The following is a 17,292-nucleotide window of genomic DNA, read 5'->3' as shown; positions in this document are numbered from 1 at the left end:
ATAATCGGAAAGTGGTTTTGGCACGTAAAATCCCATAATTTCTTTTCCTGCGCATGAATTGCGCACGTTGACGTCACAGTACGGAAAACGATCCTCTTGGCAACACGTACGTTAATCCTTGTGGCGGACAACAGGAAGTGTGCGATCACTGACCATTTGTAACTTTTCCTTATTTCAAACAATTATTTTATGACACATGTCGGATTTGCGGAACCGATGTCGGTGGGTGTCAGGACATGTTTAACTGGAAAACCATACACGGAATTGTATTAATTGAATATCGCTGTCAATTTGGGGCCGGATATGGCAGAACTTGCGCTACAGTCTTAGAATTCTATTGAGAGGACACGCCCCTCCCTGAGCGCTTACAGAGGTGAATTCTGTAATTTTAGCATGCGCAAAAAGAGATTCATGCTTAGTGTCAAAAGTGGTTCATTAAAGAGCATATTGAGTTCACAGATTCGCGATTATCCCAAGAGATTCCCCATGTTCGCCACCACTGTGAATTTTGACGAGAAAAATTTTTTTCTGGAAAATCATTTTAACAGGCCGTCGGTAAACTCCGCAAGGTTTAGTGCTCGATATAGTTTGCCGTAGCCCGCGTTTCTACAATGACACATGGTACCAAGTTATTACACGTTCGGGATTCGAGACAAAATGATGTTTCTTTTCTTATTTACTGACCGAGCTTCCAACAGCGGCAGACATTAGAATTTGTGCGATCATCGACAACACGACTACGAAAGAAAATTTACTTGAAACATACTAATTACTTTAGCGGAGTGTTGTAATGGCAGAGTTGAAGTCAGTGGTGAAAGTGGTGAAAGTGGTGAAAGCATAAACCTTCAGCCACAGAATCGGTGCCTTGCCCCCCCCCCCCTCCCCCATCTGCAGTTTGAAGAAACAATTGAACTTCAAATCAGCAGCGAAAAGCACTGCTGCTCCAGTTAACACGTTTCCGCACTCTTTCGAAAGGCAGTACGTAAGATTGTTAGTTGGAACACTGAAATTTATTTAGCGGCACATTTCGAGTTCGTACTCTTGCGAAACACCCTACATAAACTTTGTTTATGTTCATGCTTTGAGTAGTGGTCGACTTCAATTCTGAAATTACAGCATGCCTCCTAAAGTTACCAATGTTAATAAGTGACAAGTGCGTTAAGTTCGACGGGTTGATAAAGTTGCACAAAAAAAATGGATGACGACGTAACAGGCGCTGTCACGTCTATTTAAATTCTTAGTTCCTTACACCGTTTGAGTCGTATTTTGCCACCCAACGATAAACGTCATCTGTCTTGTCCGCATTTCCTGTCTTTAACGCTGCGAGCCCGGTACTTCCCAGTAACGAACGGCATGCGCGTTATCAGCATGACATAGACTTGCCGACAGGAAAGTAGCAGGCGCGGCATTTTCAACAAAGGAAACGCAAGCATGGCAGATGAGTATTCTTGTGTGGCAGATATACACCACAAAAGGGGGGTGTAAACTTTTTTTTCAGACTGTACTCTTATCAGTAATCGAATATTGGCGACGATCACGGAACTTCCGATGTCCGCCGCTGTTAGCAGGTAGCTTTTGTGCAAAAAAAAAGAAAATTACTACTTTGTCTCAATACTCCTACATGCTGATAATCTCAGACAGACATCTCCGCAGAAACGCGTGGTATATGCCCCACAAAATTAAGCTGCTCGAAGAAGCTACCTGATACGGAATAAATACTTTTTTTTCGCTGCTATAGCGTCACTAAACACGATGGAACAAGACGAACTGCTATTTCGTAATCGCGGAGTTAACGTCGTTAAACTACACGGTGGATTACGAGGGACTCGGTATGGTGCAGGGCTACGGATTAAATTTCGACCGCCCGCAACTTCCTCTGACGTGCTACCCAAATCGATATGTAGAGACAAGACCGTTTTCGCACTTCGTCCCCATCGAAACGCAGCCGGCGCCGAACTGAGAGTCGAAGTGCAGTAGAACGTAAAGTACATAAGCACTACAGATACGCTTTAAGCTTGAAGTACAGGGCGTTTGATGCTCCGACGCCGCAATGAAGTGCTCGGACTCTCTTCCAAAGGGCTGTTTCTAAGAAAGTATGCGATTGTCGAGACTGGCGGCGTGGGGGCATTAACCGGACACGCTTTGCTTAAAGGCAGCGTGTCCATATGTGCAGATAAGAAAGAGAGCGGACGCTTTAAATAGAAGATGTCAAGAGCACGAATGTCGGATCGTTACGACTAAATATGGCCATTAACCAGTTTTCAGCCCAGTGTTCCTTTCTTTTTCGCGACCCTATAAGTTACAATTGCCGTTATAACTGGCATACATTTATTGCAAATGTTGACTGCGAGCTCATATGCAAATGGAAAAAAAAAAGAACATGTTTCAAGAAGTTCTTGAGAAGTCCCTTTCAAGAAGTTTTCTTGACCACTAATAACATGTGGTTAGCCAAGCTACAGGAGCCTTCTCAAGAAGCGAACATCCAAATAACGTTCAGTCTGGTGCTTCGGCGTTTCGATGGTACTTTGATATGTATTTTAGCACTTTTGGTGTTACGTGAAAGCCCGGGAAACCACATCTGGAACACTTATTAAAATGACTTGAAAGGCGTGTAGACATATTAATATACTACGAAACATTCAATAAACGTTAGCGGCAACATATTTTTGAAAACATTTTTCGAACATCCCCTTCGAGATTATATTTAGTTGTTGTTGCTTTTGACTAAATATATGTTCTTGTACACTGTATATTTCAGCTTGCAAAATTTGTAAAGAGAACGTTTTAGAAAAATTAAGTTCTAAACAAAAAAAAAGAGTCTTGCATTGCGTTCATTCACATGGGCTGAAGACCATGAATGTAACCGGGATCGCCGAGAGAAACTTATGCAACGGTGTAACGAGTATTATTTGAGTGGTTGTGAGTGTTTGTGTCGTGTTAGCCTTGTGTCCGAAATTGAGCCGTATTTACTTGCGTATATATTATTCGGCTTGTAACTTAGTTGATGCCTGGAGGGAAAACAAGAGGTGAAAGACAGAGAGGTTAACCAGGTTAAGTGTCCGTCTGGCCACTCTGCACAAGGAGATGGGGTAAGGGACAGTAAAGATAAGAAAACAAGATAACTTTAGTGGAGCTAATGGAACCCGATGGCTGTGGTGAGTGAATCCCCGCATTATTCTCGATCGGTGAGTCAACAAACTAATATTTACAGCAGATAACTTAAATCGCCTTTCTCTGTGCACCTTTCTACATTGTTGATATCCTGTTCACTAAAATGGTACCATACAACGTTAGCGTATCCTAACGCGGATATTAAGTAGGCGTTATATGCCAGAAACCTAGTTTCGGGAGATGCGACACGTCGTCGACGCCTTATGTTCTACAAGAGATGAAATATTTTGAAATATTTTATGCTCGAGCTGCATGATTCGTGTTTTACTGGATCGATTTTCAATTGATAGACAGCACTTATCCTGCGTTCGACTTCTTGTTTTCGTTCGTTCGAGCGCTGATCGCAATAAATAACTTCCAGCTTGCCCATTTCGTCACATGTAGAATAGCACGGTTCGTACGTAGTTGCTTTGATATGCGAACCCCTGCGTACCGACAGTCATGCATGAAAGGCTCCTTGGTTTCCACAACATAAGTACTCGATAACTTCAGGTCGTCACCTGGGTTGCTCTATAGGCCGCTTTAGTCAGTGGCGATCTGAGAATACAGCGGTATATGAACCACTGCCAGTGGCGCAGCTAGGTCAACTGGCACCCGGGGCCCTTAATTAGCTCTTCTGCCATTATGCCAACACTGCCATTACCTCTCCTTATTTTCCTTACCTTTCCCCTTCTTCCTGGAGTGCTTGGCTTCACTCGGACTCGGCGGATGAACAAAGGGCCTTAGCGGGGCAAGCGCTCCACTTTACTGGGCCTTAGTGTTTGCCTTAAATAAAGATTTTTTTTCCTCCTCCTGCTTCTCTGAGAGGTTCCGCAGCGCCTTGTGAACAGTTTGACTCATCGCCCGAATGAATCCTCGCAAAACTCGGTGTAGTAGAACGAACATTTCTTCTCTACGCCGATGCACTACATGACATCTGTCTGTTGGCACAGACGCGCTGGAACGTAAGCAAATGGAACGCTTGTCAACAGATGCACGGCGCCATTGACCGGCGATAAGAACACGGGGGCAAAAAAAAAAAAGAGTAAAGAAAGTAAGCCAGAAGAAGAGCATGCGATGTATTTAACCACCATTTGCGTTAATGTACAGCTGTGCTAACGAATGAAGCTTCAGTTTCGGGGGATCTTACATGCATACATGAGAAAAAGAAGAAACTGTTTTTCTCGGCAACAACTGCACCAAATTTGATTAGGTTTGCTGCATTCAAAGCAAAAAAGTTAGAACCTAGTGACCGTTGGTGGCGAATTTTTGATTTACGCCGTCAATTGTTTTATAAGTACTGCTCAAAATCGGAAATTTTCAGAAAGCCAGACTACCAAGTTTGCAACTCTGTAACTCGGCAATGAAAAAGCAAATCGCCATTCCGTAAATTGCACACATGTTACATCTAAAGCGGACAAATGTGTTGCATTAAACATGGCTCTCAAGCACACCACTATTATTGCAGTAGCACTTTTGCAATATGTTCGTGACATTATAACAAAGTTCTGACGGATGCAATTGAGAGAACTGCGATATCTGTTCTTAGAGCGAAGTTGCGGATTTCTAAACTCCGTGCTCTTACATTTTTTTTTCAGACTTACCAAGTTTCGGAAATTCTTGTAAAAAAATTCAGGCCATAAATCAAGTTTCCGCTACCAATAGGCACTATAATTCAACGTTTTATCTCAAATGCCGCAAATATAATTGAATTCGGCCCAGGGTCTGCCTGAGAAAAGCATTTCTGCGTTTTACATGTTTTTGAATAGACGGCATCGGAACTGGGCACGAGCTAAAGCTTCCTCTTAATTTGATGTCTAACGTTTCATTGTTACTTCGTACTATTAATGACGCAGTACTTTTTTGCTCGCGGATGCGGGCACTGCACGAAGCCGCGCTTTACTTTCCGCAGCGATGCACCAGTTACAGCCACGTTGTACCCGTTGGCATGAGACGAGTGATCAAAGAGTGTAGTCTGCTGTTCGAAAGGAAGAGTGCGACAGTATGCATCGGTTGTACTTAGATTCAAAGTAAACGCCACGAAATTGTTGGAAGCACGCACTCCGTAAAATTCATATGAAAGATCGTTCATTAAATTCTATGCCCACTTTGTTGCCACTTTGTCGCCACTTTGTTGCCTTTGAGCTAGCGTGGTGTGCACCAATTCGAGGCACATCATGCTGGCGGGAAGCAATAACGGAGTCACCCATGCGACTTCGATCGCGATCGAGCCCAATCGGGATCAAAAGCGCCCGTGTGATCACCCGTATTACTTCCTGTCGGCGTGGTCGGCATGTCTTCGTCGCGAGTGGCTGCAGCTTGCGCGAAGGAGGCAATCGCGATTGAAAGCTCTCGCGTGAGACGCCGCTATAATTTGTATGAATTTGTGCCGCGTGTTTTTATTTTTCCGCTTACTATATCACTGCGCGTTCAAACTGGGTAAGTGCTGCTGCCCTTTGGCAGCAGCAGACGCTTTACAAGTACAAGTTGTTTTGGCGGGGATGTGCACGGACAGCCAGACTAATGCGGGGGTCAGAGGGACACTTTCGACCTGGATTGGCTCCTTTGCGCAAGCTGCAGGAAGGAACCAATCGAGGTCGAGAATTTCGATCCGGATCGGGCTCGATCGCGATCGAAAGTGGCCAAGAAGAGCTCCACGCAGCGACCACTCGACCAACTAGACGAGTGTAGCGTGGACGTTGTGTCACCTTCGCTGCTTTTAGGGCATAATCGGTACTTGAAATGGAAAAAAAAAAGAAAGTGTTACATGTCATCCACGCGAAAGTATCACACGTGTGTCGCCCGCTCAAGTGCCGCCACGGTCCGGTATGCGCAGAGAAGTGAACGCAATGTTTCGTTTCCTGTCTTGTATACAGTCCACTAAAGACGGCGTGCGTTCTTCAGACGTCTACGTGCCTATGAACGCGTTACAATTCTCGACGCTTCGGAAAACAGCGCGTCGCTCTGGCGTTCCAAGAGTTATGTGTACTCAAACGGGCTCCTAGATCGCCAATAGACTTCGGCCTCGCACGGCCTCTGCCCGAGCGCCGGCCATCGAGCCTGGATGATGCGGACATCTGCTGCCTTCCTTTCCCCGCCCCCATCCCCATTACGCTGCACCGTGCTCCCATATGGGCTGCAGAACTGAGCGTATTTTCCCTCTCCCAAATCACGAAGAAGAAAGAGGAGTTATTGTACATGGCTCCCACAGGGAGCCCTAGGCGCTTTTGCAATGAGGCGCCGCTTTGCGCAGTTCGGCGTTGCGACCAACGTCGGTTGCGACGTCGTGCGCTCTTTTTCGTCGAGCAGCAGCGGCAAAAGTGTCCGCCGCAGAACGAGCTTTCGCCGCGTCCGTTGCACGGCTGTCTCGCTCGGCGACCTCCGCGTCGATCGCACTTCTTTAAATGCTACTTAGCTCCGAAAGCACCGTGGTATATGTTGCGGAGAGTTTCCTGTGTGCCCGACGACAACTTTCTGTGGCAGCACAAAGCTACGTGCACGCGCTAGCACGTGCGGAGCTCCCCACGCTCCTGTGTTACTACGCCAAGTAGCGCCGACGTTTTGATGGCGGTTTACAAAAGCTCTATGGTTTACAAGACCAGGAAAACCGGACATGGACACCGGAAAGCCCTAAAACTAGGAACAGCAAGAAACGGAAAACATTTTCCTAAGCTAGCTTTTTTTTATTTGTTATGAAATATGCTGCTCCCTCGAACAAAAAAAAATGTGTACGAGAAAATGCCGTGCTGTTACGCGGTAACTCAAACACAAAGCCATTCAGCTTCCGTTTGTTTTTGTGGGAGCACCACGCACGCGGGCACGAAAAGTTCCTAGACACTAAAGGCTAACAGCTTCGCTGTAAAAAAAACATAGAAAAAAAAGGAAAGAAAACTATAAAGTTTTAAGCTACGTAGCTTCCAGTTGCTTACTTTCGCGGACTACATACACGAGTGCAGCAAATAAATGTGTGCTTCGGTTCCGTAGCTTTCGCTGCGCTACCACAGAAAGTTGTCGCCGGTTGTATAGTAAGTGTCGCAGGAAACACTGTGGGGATTTGAAAGATGTGGGTGTCGGATAGGCGCCTTTCACTTGGATGCAAAGAGCACTTGCACGACACAAGCGGAGGAAGAACGCGCCGGAAAGCAGTGCACGTACTCCAGCTGATTGATGACGCGACGATCGTGGTTGCTCTCTGGTAAGAACTGACCGTCCGACTGTCGCCGACACACGGCGAAGCGAATGCCCGTACAGACAAAGGACAGATGATGATGATGATGATGATAGTGACCTCAAGTATATTGAACTAGAAGACACTCTAGTATACACTGTACCTCAAGCGTCTTTCCATTCTTTATATCACTATCATCATCATCGTCTGGCAAATTTGCCTGCACGGGCGTTCGTTTCGCCGAATGTCGACGACAGTCAGACGGTCAGTCCTTACGGCACATTTATTTCGTTGGCATGCTGCGCGCCCTTGCACTGACTTAAAATATCCCATCTCTAAATTGGTGTCGCGAAATACGCCGAAGTGCTGAACAGTTTGTAGAGCAGGGAATGACCCTGGAGCCAACGTCCTGACAAGGCCTGGCGAAGACGAGGCACTGTCGAATGAATGAATGAATGAATGAACTTTATTCCCCTTTTTAGCAAGGGGAGGAGCCGGGGGGGAGAGAGGGAGGTCTAAGTAGTCCAGTCCCAGCAGGCGTCCATCACCACATTATGTGTAGAAGTCCGTCTACCAGTCGTGGTAGGCCTCCGCTACCTCCTCAGCCCACCTCAGGACTCGGTCCTGTAGGGTGGGATCGGAGCTGCGCAGGGCAGTCTCCCACAGCTCCTCGCTACTAATTAATGGTTTGAGCTTGCGGGGGGGAGTTTTGATGGGGCATTGCCACATGATATGGGAGAGATCTGCTATGGGGACAGGGCAAAAGCGACACTTGGGTGTCGGGTATGTGGCGGGAAAGAATAAGTGCAAAGTGCGCGGGGTAAGAAAAGTGCGAGTTTGTAGTTGTCGCCACAGTATTTCTCTTTGGCGCGTTCTAGGCACAGAGAGAGGTGGATACAATAGGCGTTGGTTTCTGTAATGTGTGCAAATTTCATGGAATGTGACGAGTGTGTCTTTATTGGTGTGTTGTTGGGAGTAATTGGGTTTTAGAGTTAGGCCCATATTTGCGGCCACTCGGTCCGTGAATCCTCGAGCAGCGGCATGAGCCATTTCGTTGCCATGGAGTCCTTGATGTGCTGGAGCCCATACGAGAGCGATGTCTTTTTCTGGTGGGTGAGCTACAAGCAGAGAGTGCGCGAGGTTGTTAATGTAGCCGCTACTGAAGTTGCGGATAGCAGTCTTAGAGTCACTAATAATGACGTCGCAATCGGGTAGTCCCGATGCAAGTGCAATGGCGGCCTCTTCCGCGTCACCCGCCGAGATGGTCTTGACTGATGCTGAACAAACAGTGTTGCCCTGGTTGTCTACGACCGCTACAGCATAACGATGTTTAGGGGTGTAGGCTGCAGCGTCCACATAGTACACTCCTTCAGCCTGTCCATAGCTGCGTTGTAGCGCCTTGGCTCGATGTTTGCGGCGTTTGACGTGAAATTCGGGGTGCATGTTTCTGGGTAGGGGCTGGATGTGGTATTGTCCATGTATGTTCGGAAGGCACTGTCGAAACGTTGGCTCCAGCGTCGTTCCTTGTTCTACCATCTGTTCATCACTTTGTCTCACTTGGACGAAATAACTTGGTAGTGCATTATCATTGACCCTGCACTATTGTTCGAGGGCCCTGCCACGATGTGCGAATCACGGCCAACTGAAGCCCGACGCAAAGGCGAACACGGTTGTAGCGGCAAAAGGCGATCACGCCATGCACAGCAGCCATTTGAGACGCGCCGCGTCTCACTTCACAGGATTGCGTCGGCTTCCGAGTGCGCAGACTTGGGTGACCGCTGTGTGTTGGGCGTGCTGGTATGCGAACTTGGACCACATTTTAGTGCAAGCAGACAGGAACGAAAGAGTCCATTTCGTCCTCGTCTGCCTGCGCTAAAATGTTATCCCCGCAGGGTCACTCACCCTTCGTAGCACGTGCTGTGAATGGTTACTGCCGCGCTGTTGTGCCTGATTACCCGTATTGTTTCTTCAGGGCATCCGATTGTGGTTCACCATGAATCCGAGCTGCGACGAGTCAAACCCTGGTGCGAACAGCGTGCTTCCTTCGGAGGATGAGCCTCCGACAGTGGACGGGGACCCCGGGTGAGATATGACATAAGGACTCGCTATAGTGATGCGTGCGCCACACCCAGCAGCCCTGTGAATTTAGCAACCACTGACGTCTTGACACCGCCACGGTTATTATTGTATCAATGTGAAAGCACTGAATGCCCCGTTGCGCGAAAAATTCGATCGGCGCGTAGTCGGCGTGACCAAAAGATGGTACCAAAAATGGCTGCCGGCGCAAAGAGGTCGAAAAAGAAACCGGCAAAAAAAAAAAGAAAAGCTCGGATTGACGTCACATATATCTCAAGGATATTCCTATAAACAAAGTTTTCCTATAAAGATATTCCTATAAACTAAATTTGGCAAATTTCGTTCTTGGTGGGGAATCGAACCCGGGACAAAGTTTTCCTATAAAGATATTCCTATAAACTAAATTTGGCAAATTTCGTTCTTGGTGGGGAATCGAATCCGGGCCTCCGCAGTGCGAGACGAGGACGCTTCCCCGAGGCCACATCGGCTTTTTCTTTTTATTTATTACCTTCATTACAACACCACGTAAACGCGTACAGAGCAGGTCACTTGATGCAGAGAAATAATATTACATCATTTGGAGAGACTGCATGCACTCCACAGTTCTGATGGAGTAAACGTGTTACCTTGTGCACGTGTCGTTGGCACACGTGACAGCGCAACTAATGAGGAGGAAGTGTCGCCACGTAACGAGTGTATAGACCCTTTTCATGCTTGCAGAGGTCCCTTCAGACTTCCGGTTAAGCCCTCACGAGCAACGCAAGTTACAATGGCCCATTAACTTACAGGACCCTCCAGCTGGCACCGGCTTTTGTTGGGGATTTGAAGTGTTTGACAATGAATGGTATTGTTAAGTACAGAAAAATAAAGCCCACACATGAGTTCGCCGCAGAGGGCACGTTCTTTATATCTGAAAACTTCAAAAATATGTGCCTACAATATGCTATATGCGGCAAAATACTTCTTTTTTGGCTAGCTGGACTCTCGAAAATGGCTGACCGGAAGTTATCTAGGGTCATGAGCGCACTGCTGCCACATCGCGGATGAAAAAGGTGTATAAAGTAAAACGCATTAATGTCCTATTGAACGCCGCTGAGTGCTCCTTCGAGTGATGAACTCCTCGAGGGCAAGCGAGCGCGTTGAGACGCTTGGCGCGTTTTCGTTTGACCTTACCGAGACGCAGTTAGAACACAGGCGAGAGCTTGCGTGGACGAGGAACGCGCGGGAAAAAAAAAAAACATTTTACCGAAAGGACTTAATGCATGCTTTCGCATTCCCATAGGTAAGCAGTCCTGAGTATCTCTGCCGACTTTATCTTTTTCTTTTCAGGAAGGCACAAACACAAAACGGACTGTCCTTCAAATCCAGTTGGTTGTTTCTGAAGCTATGCAGAATTTTTAAGCCAAGGTCTTCTTTGGAGACTTCAGATCGGTGTGGCGTAAATGGGATCTGCATATGTGGCATTTTTGCCAAATTAGACGACTTTTATTGCACGCAGGACATTGAAAAAGGCGTCAAACCAGCCAATGCTTGCGGCATATGCATTCTGTTGGAATGTTGTGGCTTAGCAATAGTTTGAATTATCCTTCCTCTAAAGGTGCCACGATATATCCTGGTTTTCCATTCAGTGTTGACCCATATTGTGCAATGGAGGTTCTTTGCGGTAATCCTTAACAGACCGACATCGAATGTTGCAATAATTTTGTAAGAGTTATTTCGAAATTGGTGCAGTTCTCAATCCTTCCTGGTCTCTAGAGAGACGACAGCACCACGGTTGTCGTCTGTCATGTATGTTTATTTTTTGGGCATTCTTTTACTTCATCGATCATTTTCTGAGCCAACTAGCCCAGCATGTCTGTGCTAAACAGTATGCCTGGAACGCCTTGAAACATCTTGTCATGTCATTCTTCTGTCATACCCTGTCATTAATGATGTCTTTTCTACATATTAACTAAAGGGGTGATGGACAGAGATGCCACTAGGACAGTCACAGGCCTCCTTCCATTTTGCAATAATTCCAATACTGCAACAGCACGCTCAACTCAACACCATGCCACAGCAGGTAACAGCTTGAACAAGCAAGTTTAATAAGGGAGCACTAAAATGCATCTTCACTTATGCCCATATTTATGAGCGACCTCCACATCCCTGTACGCAAGGTGACTGCTCTGTAATATTACGCATCCGTCGCTGTGAAAACAACGCTACAAAGCTTTACCAACATGACTAGCCCGCTTCTGGTAGCGAGACCACAAACGCTGAAAGCAGTTGTGCCAGCTAAACAGTTGTGCTGGCCCTTTCGCGTGAAGGACACGAACGACTTCGTCAGCCTTTCTCACCCTGCAATTCTTCGTGTTTCCACCTGCAGCACAGAAAAATGCCTGAACCACAGCTGCTTGAATTGCAAGCAATGTCCAATGTCACCAAGTCCGTCAGCAATTCCACATCGCGGTACTGCAGATCTATACTGACTCGTTTAATGCAGTGAAAGTACCTAAAGCAAGCAATCAAGTTCTCACTGTAAATCTGCCAAGTCCCCACACTTCACCTTTTCTCGCACCTAAGTACTGAGGTACAGTAGGTACAGATGCACACTTTTGAGTCACTTGAATATATAGCATAAAGCTGAAAAATAAGCACGTAGGATTTATGGAAGGAAATCTTCGTTGTTGATAAAAATTGTCCTTGCCGTAGCCTAGGACTAACATCGTTGAAGACAAGGTCTCCTGTGGCGACTTCATACGGGTTTAGCGTATCTGGGCGCGGGCTATGTATTGTCAGGATTGGGGGCTCAATCCCATCGCTCGTGATCCGTTGTCAAGATTGGAGTCGGGCATGAATTAGAAGATAGCTGGCCCGTGCCATCGTCCAACTTATCCACGCTGAGGACGTTGATGAAGGGAAGGACTGCTTCTCATCGAGAACGAGGAATATGGGTTTATTTACAGCATTTATATCAGTCTAACATGACTGTTTGAGAAAGTACATCAGTCTAACATGACTGCTTGAGAGAGAGTGTCCTGAGCAGCCGCACAACAGCGGTTTTTAAACACTCGGTCCTCTCCCGATACAAGGCGATGCGAACGTTCATTTCGTCATCGCAAACTAGCCGCCTCGCCGCAGGACGGTCTACACACACAAATGCACACACGTTCGAATGTCCGGAGCCGACGTCAGAGGGGCCCCGTAGAACTTGGAGCCGTTCCGGGTAGCGCGTTGGGGAGATTGGGAGCAATAGCTGGCCCGCCGAACTCATTCCGTCACAACGGCGATGAGGCTAGAGGTTGGTGGCGGTTTCAGCACAAAGCCTGCTTCATCGAACGCATCCTAGCTGAAGCGACGGAGAGTGGGGGATGCCCATATTGTTCCCCGACACAAAGTCGATTTAGTCACGCTGTGGCTAGAAGTTGGCGGCGACACTCCCGGAATGTTGCCGCCATAGTTGAAACTGGGTGGCAAACTTGCACTGCAGCTGGCCGTTCTTAACAGCGCCGGAATGTTGCCGCCATAGTTGTAAGTGGGTGGCAAACTTGCACTGCACTCGCCGTTCTTAACAGTATGTAACGTCTTAACAAAAATTAAGGGACAATTTCGTTACATTTGAATGTCCTAGGAACCTGAAAAAAAAGTAGCAAGTGATAGATCTCAATGAGGCAAACGTAGAGAAATGATCGTGAAGTAGGTAAAATTGGCGGTACAGGCGTAATTACCGCCAATGTAGTCGAAAATTAACCACATTAAACCATAAACTTCACTATTTTCAGAATCGGCCTACCTGGCATCTTCAAAAAAGAAAGTGTGTGAACAGAAGTCGACGCGAAAGAGAACAACGTCGACGTATAACATGAGCGTAAAAAAAGGAACACTGAATGAAAAAAAAAATCGACATGCATAAAAGCAATCGGGGGTCCGGAAAAAATGCAAGGTCTCCCAATCAAAAGAAGAAAATAATGCAAACATTGCGTCATCTTTAATGCCCAACTTTCAGTAAATTTTAAACACACATACCACGTACGCCGACTTTGTTTTCAGTCGCGTCGACTTTGGTTGAAACGCCTTTTCCATCGAAACGTTCCTTATGACGAAGCTCTATTGGTCTTCCTTAATAATTCCTAGTTAGGTGCCTGTGGACAGACATGTGTGACATTCTTGCAATAGTGGCAGCATGTACTTATGTTCAAGGTAGGCAGTGTTGGGTTTGTTCAAGGTGTCCTCTGCATTACTTGCAGTGCTTGCTCGTGGCACTCGTCAAAAAGTACCAACTGTTCATTCTCTTATAGATTTGGGATTGTAAACAAAATTGTTCTTTTCTAATACGTAGGAACATATCCGTAAGGATTAACATCCAGATGATGCATGGGTGTCTGATTACCAATTATGCGTACCTTCTCAGAAATCCATTCGGTACTTTTAGGTGTGGATCAAGTTTTGGTGCCCAAAGTTAGAAACGTGGAATTCACTACCTTTTTAACCTTTGAACTATTACTTATCGGTATTTGGGGCTAATTTCTGCCATTGTTTTTTGAACAGCAAGTCAACGAAGAGGGTTCAGTAGCTGTAGCTGTATTCTTTACGAGACGTTGGACTATTTTCTCAGGTAGGTATTTTTCCAGGTAGTTTCATATCCCTAGGAAAACACTTTTCCAGAAGCTAATGTGTAAGTTGCTTGAGTACGCTTTTCTTTTCTACTTCACATTATTGACGGCTACGGTGCGAGCTGTGTTCACTGCGAGATTTGGAACAAGACTGATCTTCATAGTTCCATTGACAAAGGTGACGTCGCCATTTTGTCCATGGCCTGATTCTGTGTGTAATTTTTTTTTAGTTGGCGCAAAGTCGCTGTCAGGATCTCCGAATACAACCTTGTTCTCATGCTGACTTCGCAAGTTGCCGGGAATCCTCAGTAATAAAAGAAGCGGCGAGTGTGCGCCACCTCTAATGTAGCCAACGTGTGTTTGAGCGGACGAAGGGCACTTAGCTGAAGCTCCTCATCGCTCTAATGCTAGGGAGTGCTAGACAAAAGATCCCCGTGATGAAAGTGCTGACGCGAGAGAGGCCGGAAAGGGGGAAAGGAGAAAGGAAAGAAATCTGATAGCTATAACTTCATTTCTAACACATGTCTTTTGGCTGTGTATTCAAGTTGCCGTACTCAGCACTATAACTTCATTTCTGACACCTGTCTTTCGGTTGTGTATTCACGTTGCCGTACTCAGCACTACTTGCAGCACTACTTTCTTACTGCTTGCAGGGCACCTAACCAAAGCGGGAGTCCCGGAGAAGAGCTGCGTAACAACACGCGCGGCCGCTCGAGATCCTGGCCGTGCAATGTCTGCTCCAGAAACTTCAAAACCCGATGCGCAATGCGCGACCACGTGCTCACACACGAGAACGAGAAGCCGCACTGCTGTCGCGTGTGCGGCAAAAGGTTCGCCCGGCAGAAATACCTCACCAACCACAGCCGGATTCACACGGGAGAAAAGCCGTACCAGTGCGACGAGTGCGACCGAAAGTTCGCCTGCGGGACGGACCTCGTGAGGCACGCCCGCACCCACACGGGCGAGAGGCCGTACAAGTGCGCAATGTGCCCCTCGGCGTTCTCCCGGAAGAACTCTCTCAACTGCCACCTCCTGATGCACACCGGTCAGAGACCGCACCAGTGCACCACGTGCGGGCAATGCTTCAGGATGGCGCACCACCTCACGTACCACGTGCGGATCCACACGGGCGAAAAGCCCTACCGCTGTCCCACGTGCGACAAGAGTTTCTCTCAGAAGAAGTACCTCAGCAGCCACGCTCGCACACACACGGGGGAAAAGCCGTACCGGTGCGACGAGTGCGACCGCAGGTTCGGCACCAGAGAGGACGTCGCGAGGCACACTCGAACGCACACGGGCGAGAGGCCGTACAAGTGCACGACGTGTTCCTCGGCGTTCTCGGAGAAGGGCTCTCTCAACCGCCACGTCTTGACGCACACCGGTCAGAGGCCGCACCGTTGCAACACGTGCGGGCAGCGCTTCAGAATGCCGCATCACCTCGCCTACCACGTGCGGATCCACACGGGAGAAAAACCCTACCGCTGTCCCGTTTGCGAGAAGAGGTTCACCCAGAAGACGAGCCTTACGACTCACGCCCGCACGCACACAAAGAAGTAAGCCGTAACACCTGCACCGGTCTTCGGCCTCTTTCTCACGGAAGGACTGCCCGACTACTCGAATTCTGACGCACACCTCCGAAAAGTCACATCAGCGCTACATGTTCCCCAAAAGGTTTCCTCCGCTGGCAGCCGCTGTGGGTCACGTGCTCGAACACTGTGTTAGTGCGCCTAGCGAAAGGACGTGGCCAGCAATGAGGTTCCCTCGCCGGGCAGTTCGTACGAAGGCGCGCCTCCGGAGCCAGCCACAAGTGTGCTACAGTGTGACAAGAACCAGAACTGGCCCATCAGAACCCGATCCGTTTCGGGTGGAGCCTGTGATACGGTCTAATAACGATGTTTCCGCATTAGTCCTCAGCATGTTGTGGTACCGTCTTGAGATTGCCCGGATAAGAGTTGGGTTTCGCCCTGACGTAGGGCTGTGTACTGGACCTTTATACACCACTATTTCGAAAATTTGTGCAGAAAGTTTTTGTGAGCTTTCCTTCAAAATGATGTTCAATGTCGTTACTTGAATTTTTACTTTATACGCTGCTTGCATTTCGTTTCGGCACTAAATAAAAGTTTTTGAGCGAAGTTTCGCCTTTGCACAGCGGTAAAAAAAAAAGTGAACTCGTTGTTTGCAGTGCGCTTGCGCGATTATGCTTCTTTTTTGGCAATACCTACATGTGTTTACGAACATTATCTCCAGTGATGCTAAGCGGAAGGCATTACTGCATAGGGTTTATGCCCACACAAGTGAATGGGATGATAGGAAATCATGGATGAGCACTTAACAACTTTGGCTGCGAGAACACCGTTGCGAGAAACACAGTGAAACTTTATCTGTCGGTATGGTTGTGCAACTTTCTAGAGGGTATGACGCCTTACGACGGATGAAGCTCTAGCTAATGGGTTAATAGCAATAAAATTAACCTAACAACACGGTGATTCCCGAGAGTGTGTGCCTAGTTGCAGGTGTCACTTGCCTTAACGTGCGGTAGTAATTTACGTGACCATTGTAGTAATTTGCGTGACTATTGCTACGAGTCCAGCTATAGTGATGTGCGAAAAACGACCGATTTCAGCAGTTTTAACTACGCCACCGCTATAGGAAAGCATGCTGCTAATAGGTGCAGATTTCAGAAAAAGAGGCAAGACTACCGAAGGAATTTTCGAAAAGGAATTCTTAGTGAAGCTAAACGTGTGAAGGGCTGCACCGAAGGGAGCCATATCAGCTAGTTCTGTTAACTGTATTTGTGCAATGATAGGGATGAACGTAACGTTAAAGCAATTGATTATAGTAATCACTCCATTACTTACTTTCGCTAGTAATTGGCAACTGTAATCAGTTTTTGAAAGAATTGTAATCGGTTACTTTTTTCTATAATGTGCACGCGTCTGGTACTTATCGTGTAATCGAAGGTCATTGTCGCTATATGCTCCCTTGGGAGTCGGCACCAGCAGGTTTCTGCAAAAGGAACGTATGCGATGCCCCGATCAAGCTTATGATTCAAAGATCCCGCCAAGCTAATTTTCTTGAATAATATTTTAGAATAATAAATAAAATACTCGTAGCATCTCTTCCTTAATGCATTTTTAAAATTAGCAATGGAGTTCACAGAAGCAAGATTCTTTATCAAATTTTCTTTTTCTAGTTTTTTTATTACTACAGCACCATTCGTGGCCTTTCCCCCGTAGTGGGTCGCACCATATCGCGCAGGTTCAACCAGCCAATCTTGCCAACGTGGTTCGTTCGAGGAAAGCC

General features: G+C 47.1%; 2 protein-coding genes across 7 annotated transcripts in view; one reads left to right on the top strand and one right to left on the bottom strand.

Annotated features, from left to right (window-relative positions):
• The window catches only part of LOC135917992 (phospholipase A1-like), a 66,699-nt gene that overhangs the window by 15,476 nt on the left and 33,931 nt on the right, over positions 1-17,292 (bottom strand). The window lies entirely within an intron of this gene.
• On the top strand, positions 7,523-16,121 carry LOC135917993 (zinc finger protein 135-like). Of its 2 annotated transcripts, none has more exons than XM_070525059.1 (3): positions 7,523-7,582; positions 9,291-9,400; positions 14,643-16,121. In XM_070525059.1, exons 2-3 carry the CDS (start codon positions 9,312-9,314, stop codon positions 15,544-15,546), a joined length of 993 nt encoding a protein of 330 aa, XP_070381160.1. In that variant the 5' UTR covers positions 7,523-7,582; positions 9,291-9,311; the 3' UTR covers positions 15,547-16,121. The 2 variants fall into 2 exon arrangements, with proteins under 2 accessions (XP_070381160.1, XP_065307724.1); XM_065451652.1 differs by lacking the exon at positions 7,523-7,582 and adding an exon at positions 8,941-9,115.

Source organism: Dermacentor albipictus, chromosome 9 (genome assembly GCF_038994185.2).
Source record: "Dermacentor albipictus isolate Rhodes 1998 colony chromosome 9, USDA_Dalb.pri_finalv2, whole genome shotgun sequence".
NCBI classification, from domain to species: Eukaryota; Metazoa; Arthropoda; class Arachnida; order Ixodida; family Ixodidae; genus Dermacentor; species Dermacentor albipictus.
Note: the sequence above shows the minus strand (reverse complement) of the source record. Positions and strands in the feature narration are given on the sequence as shown.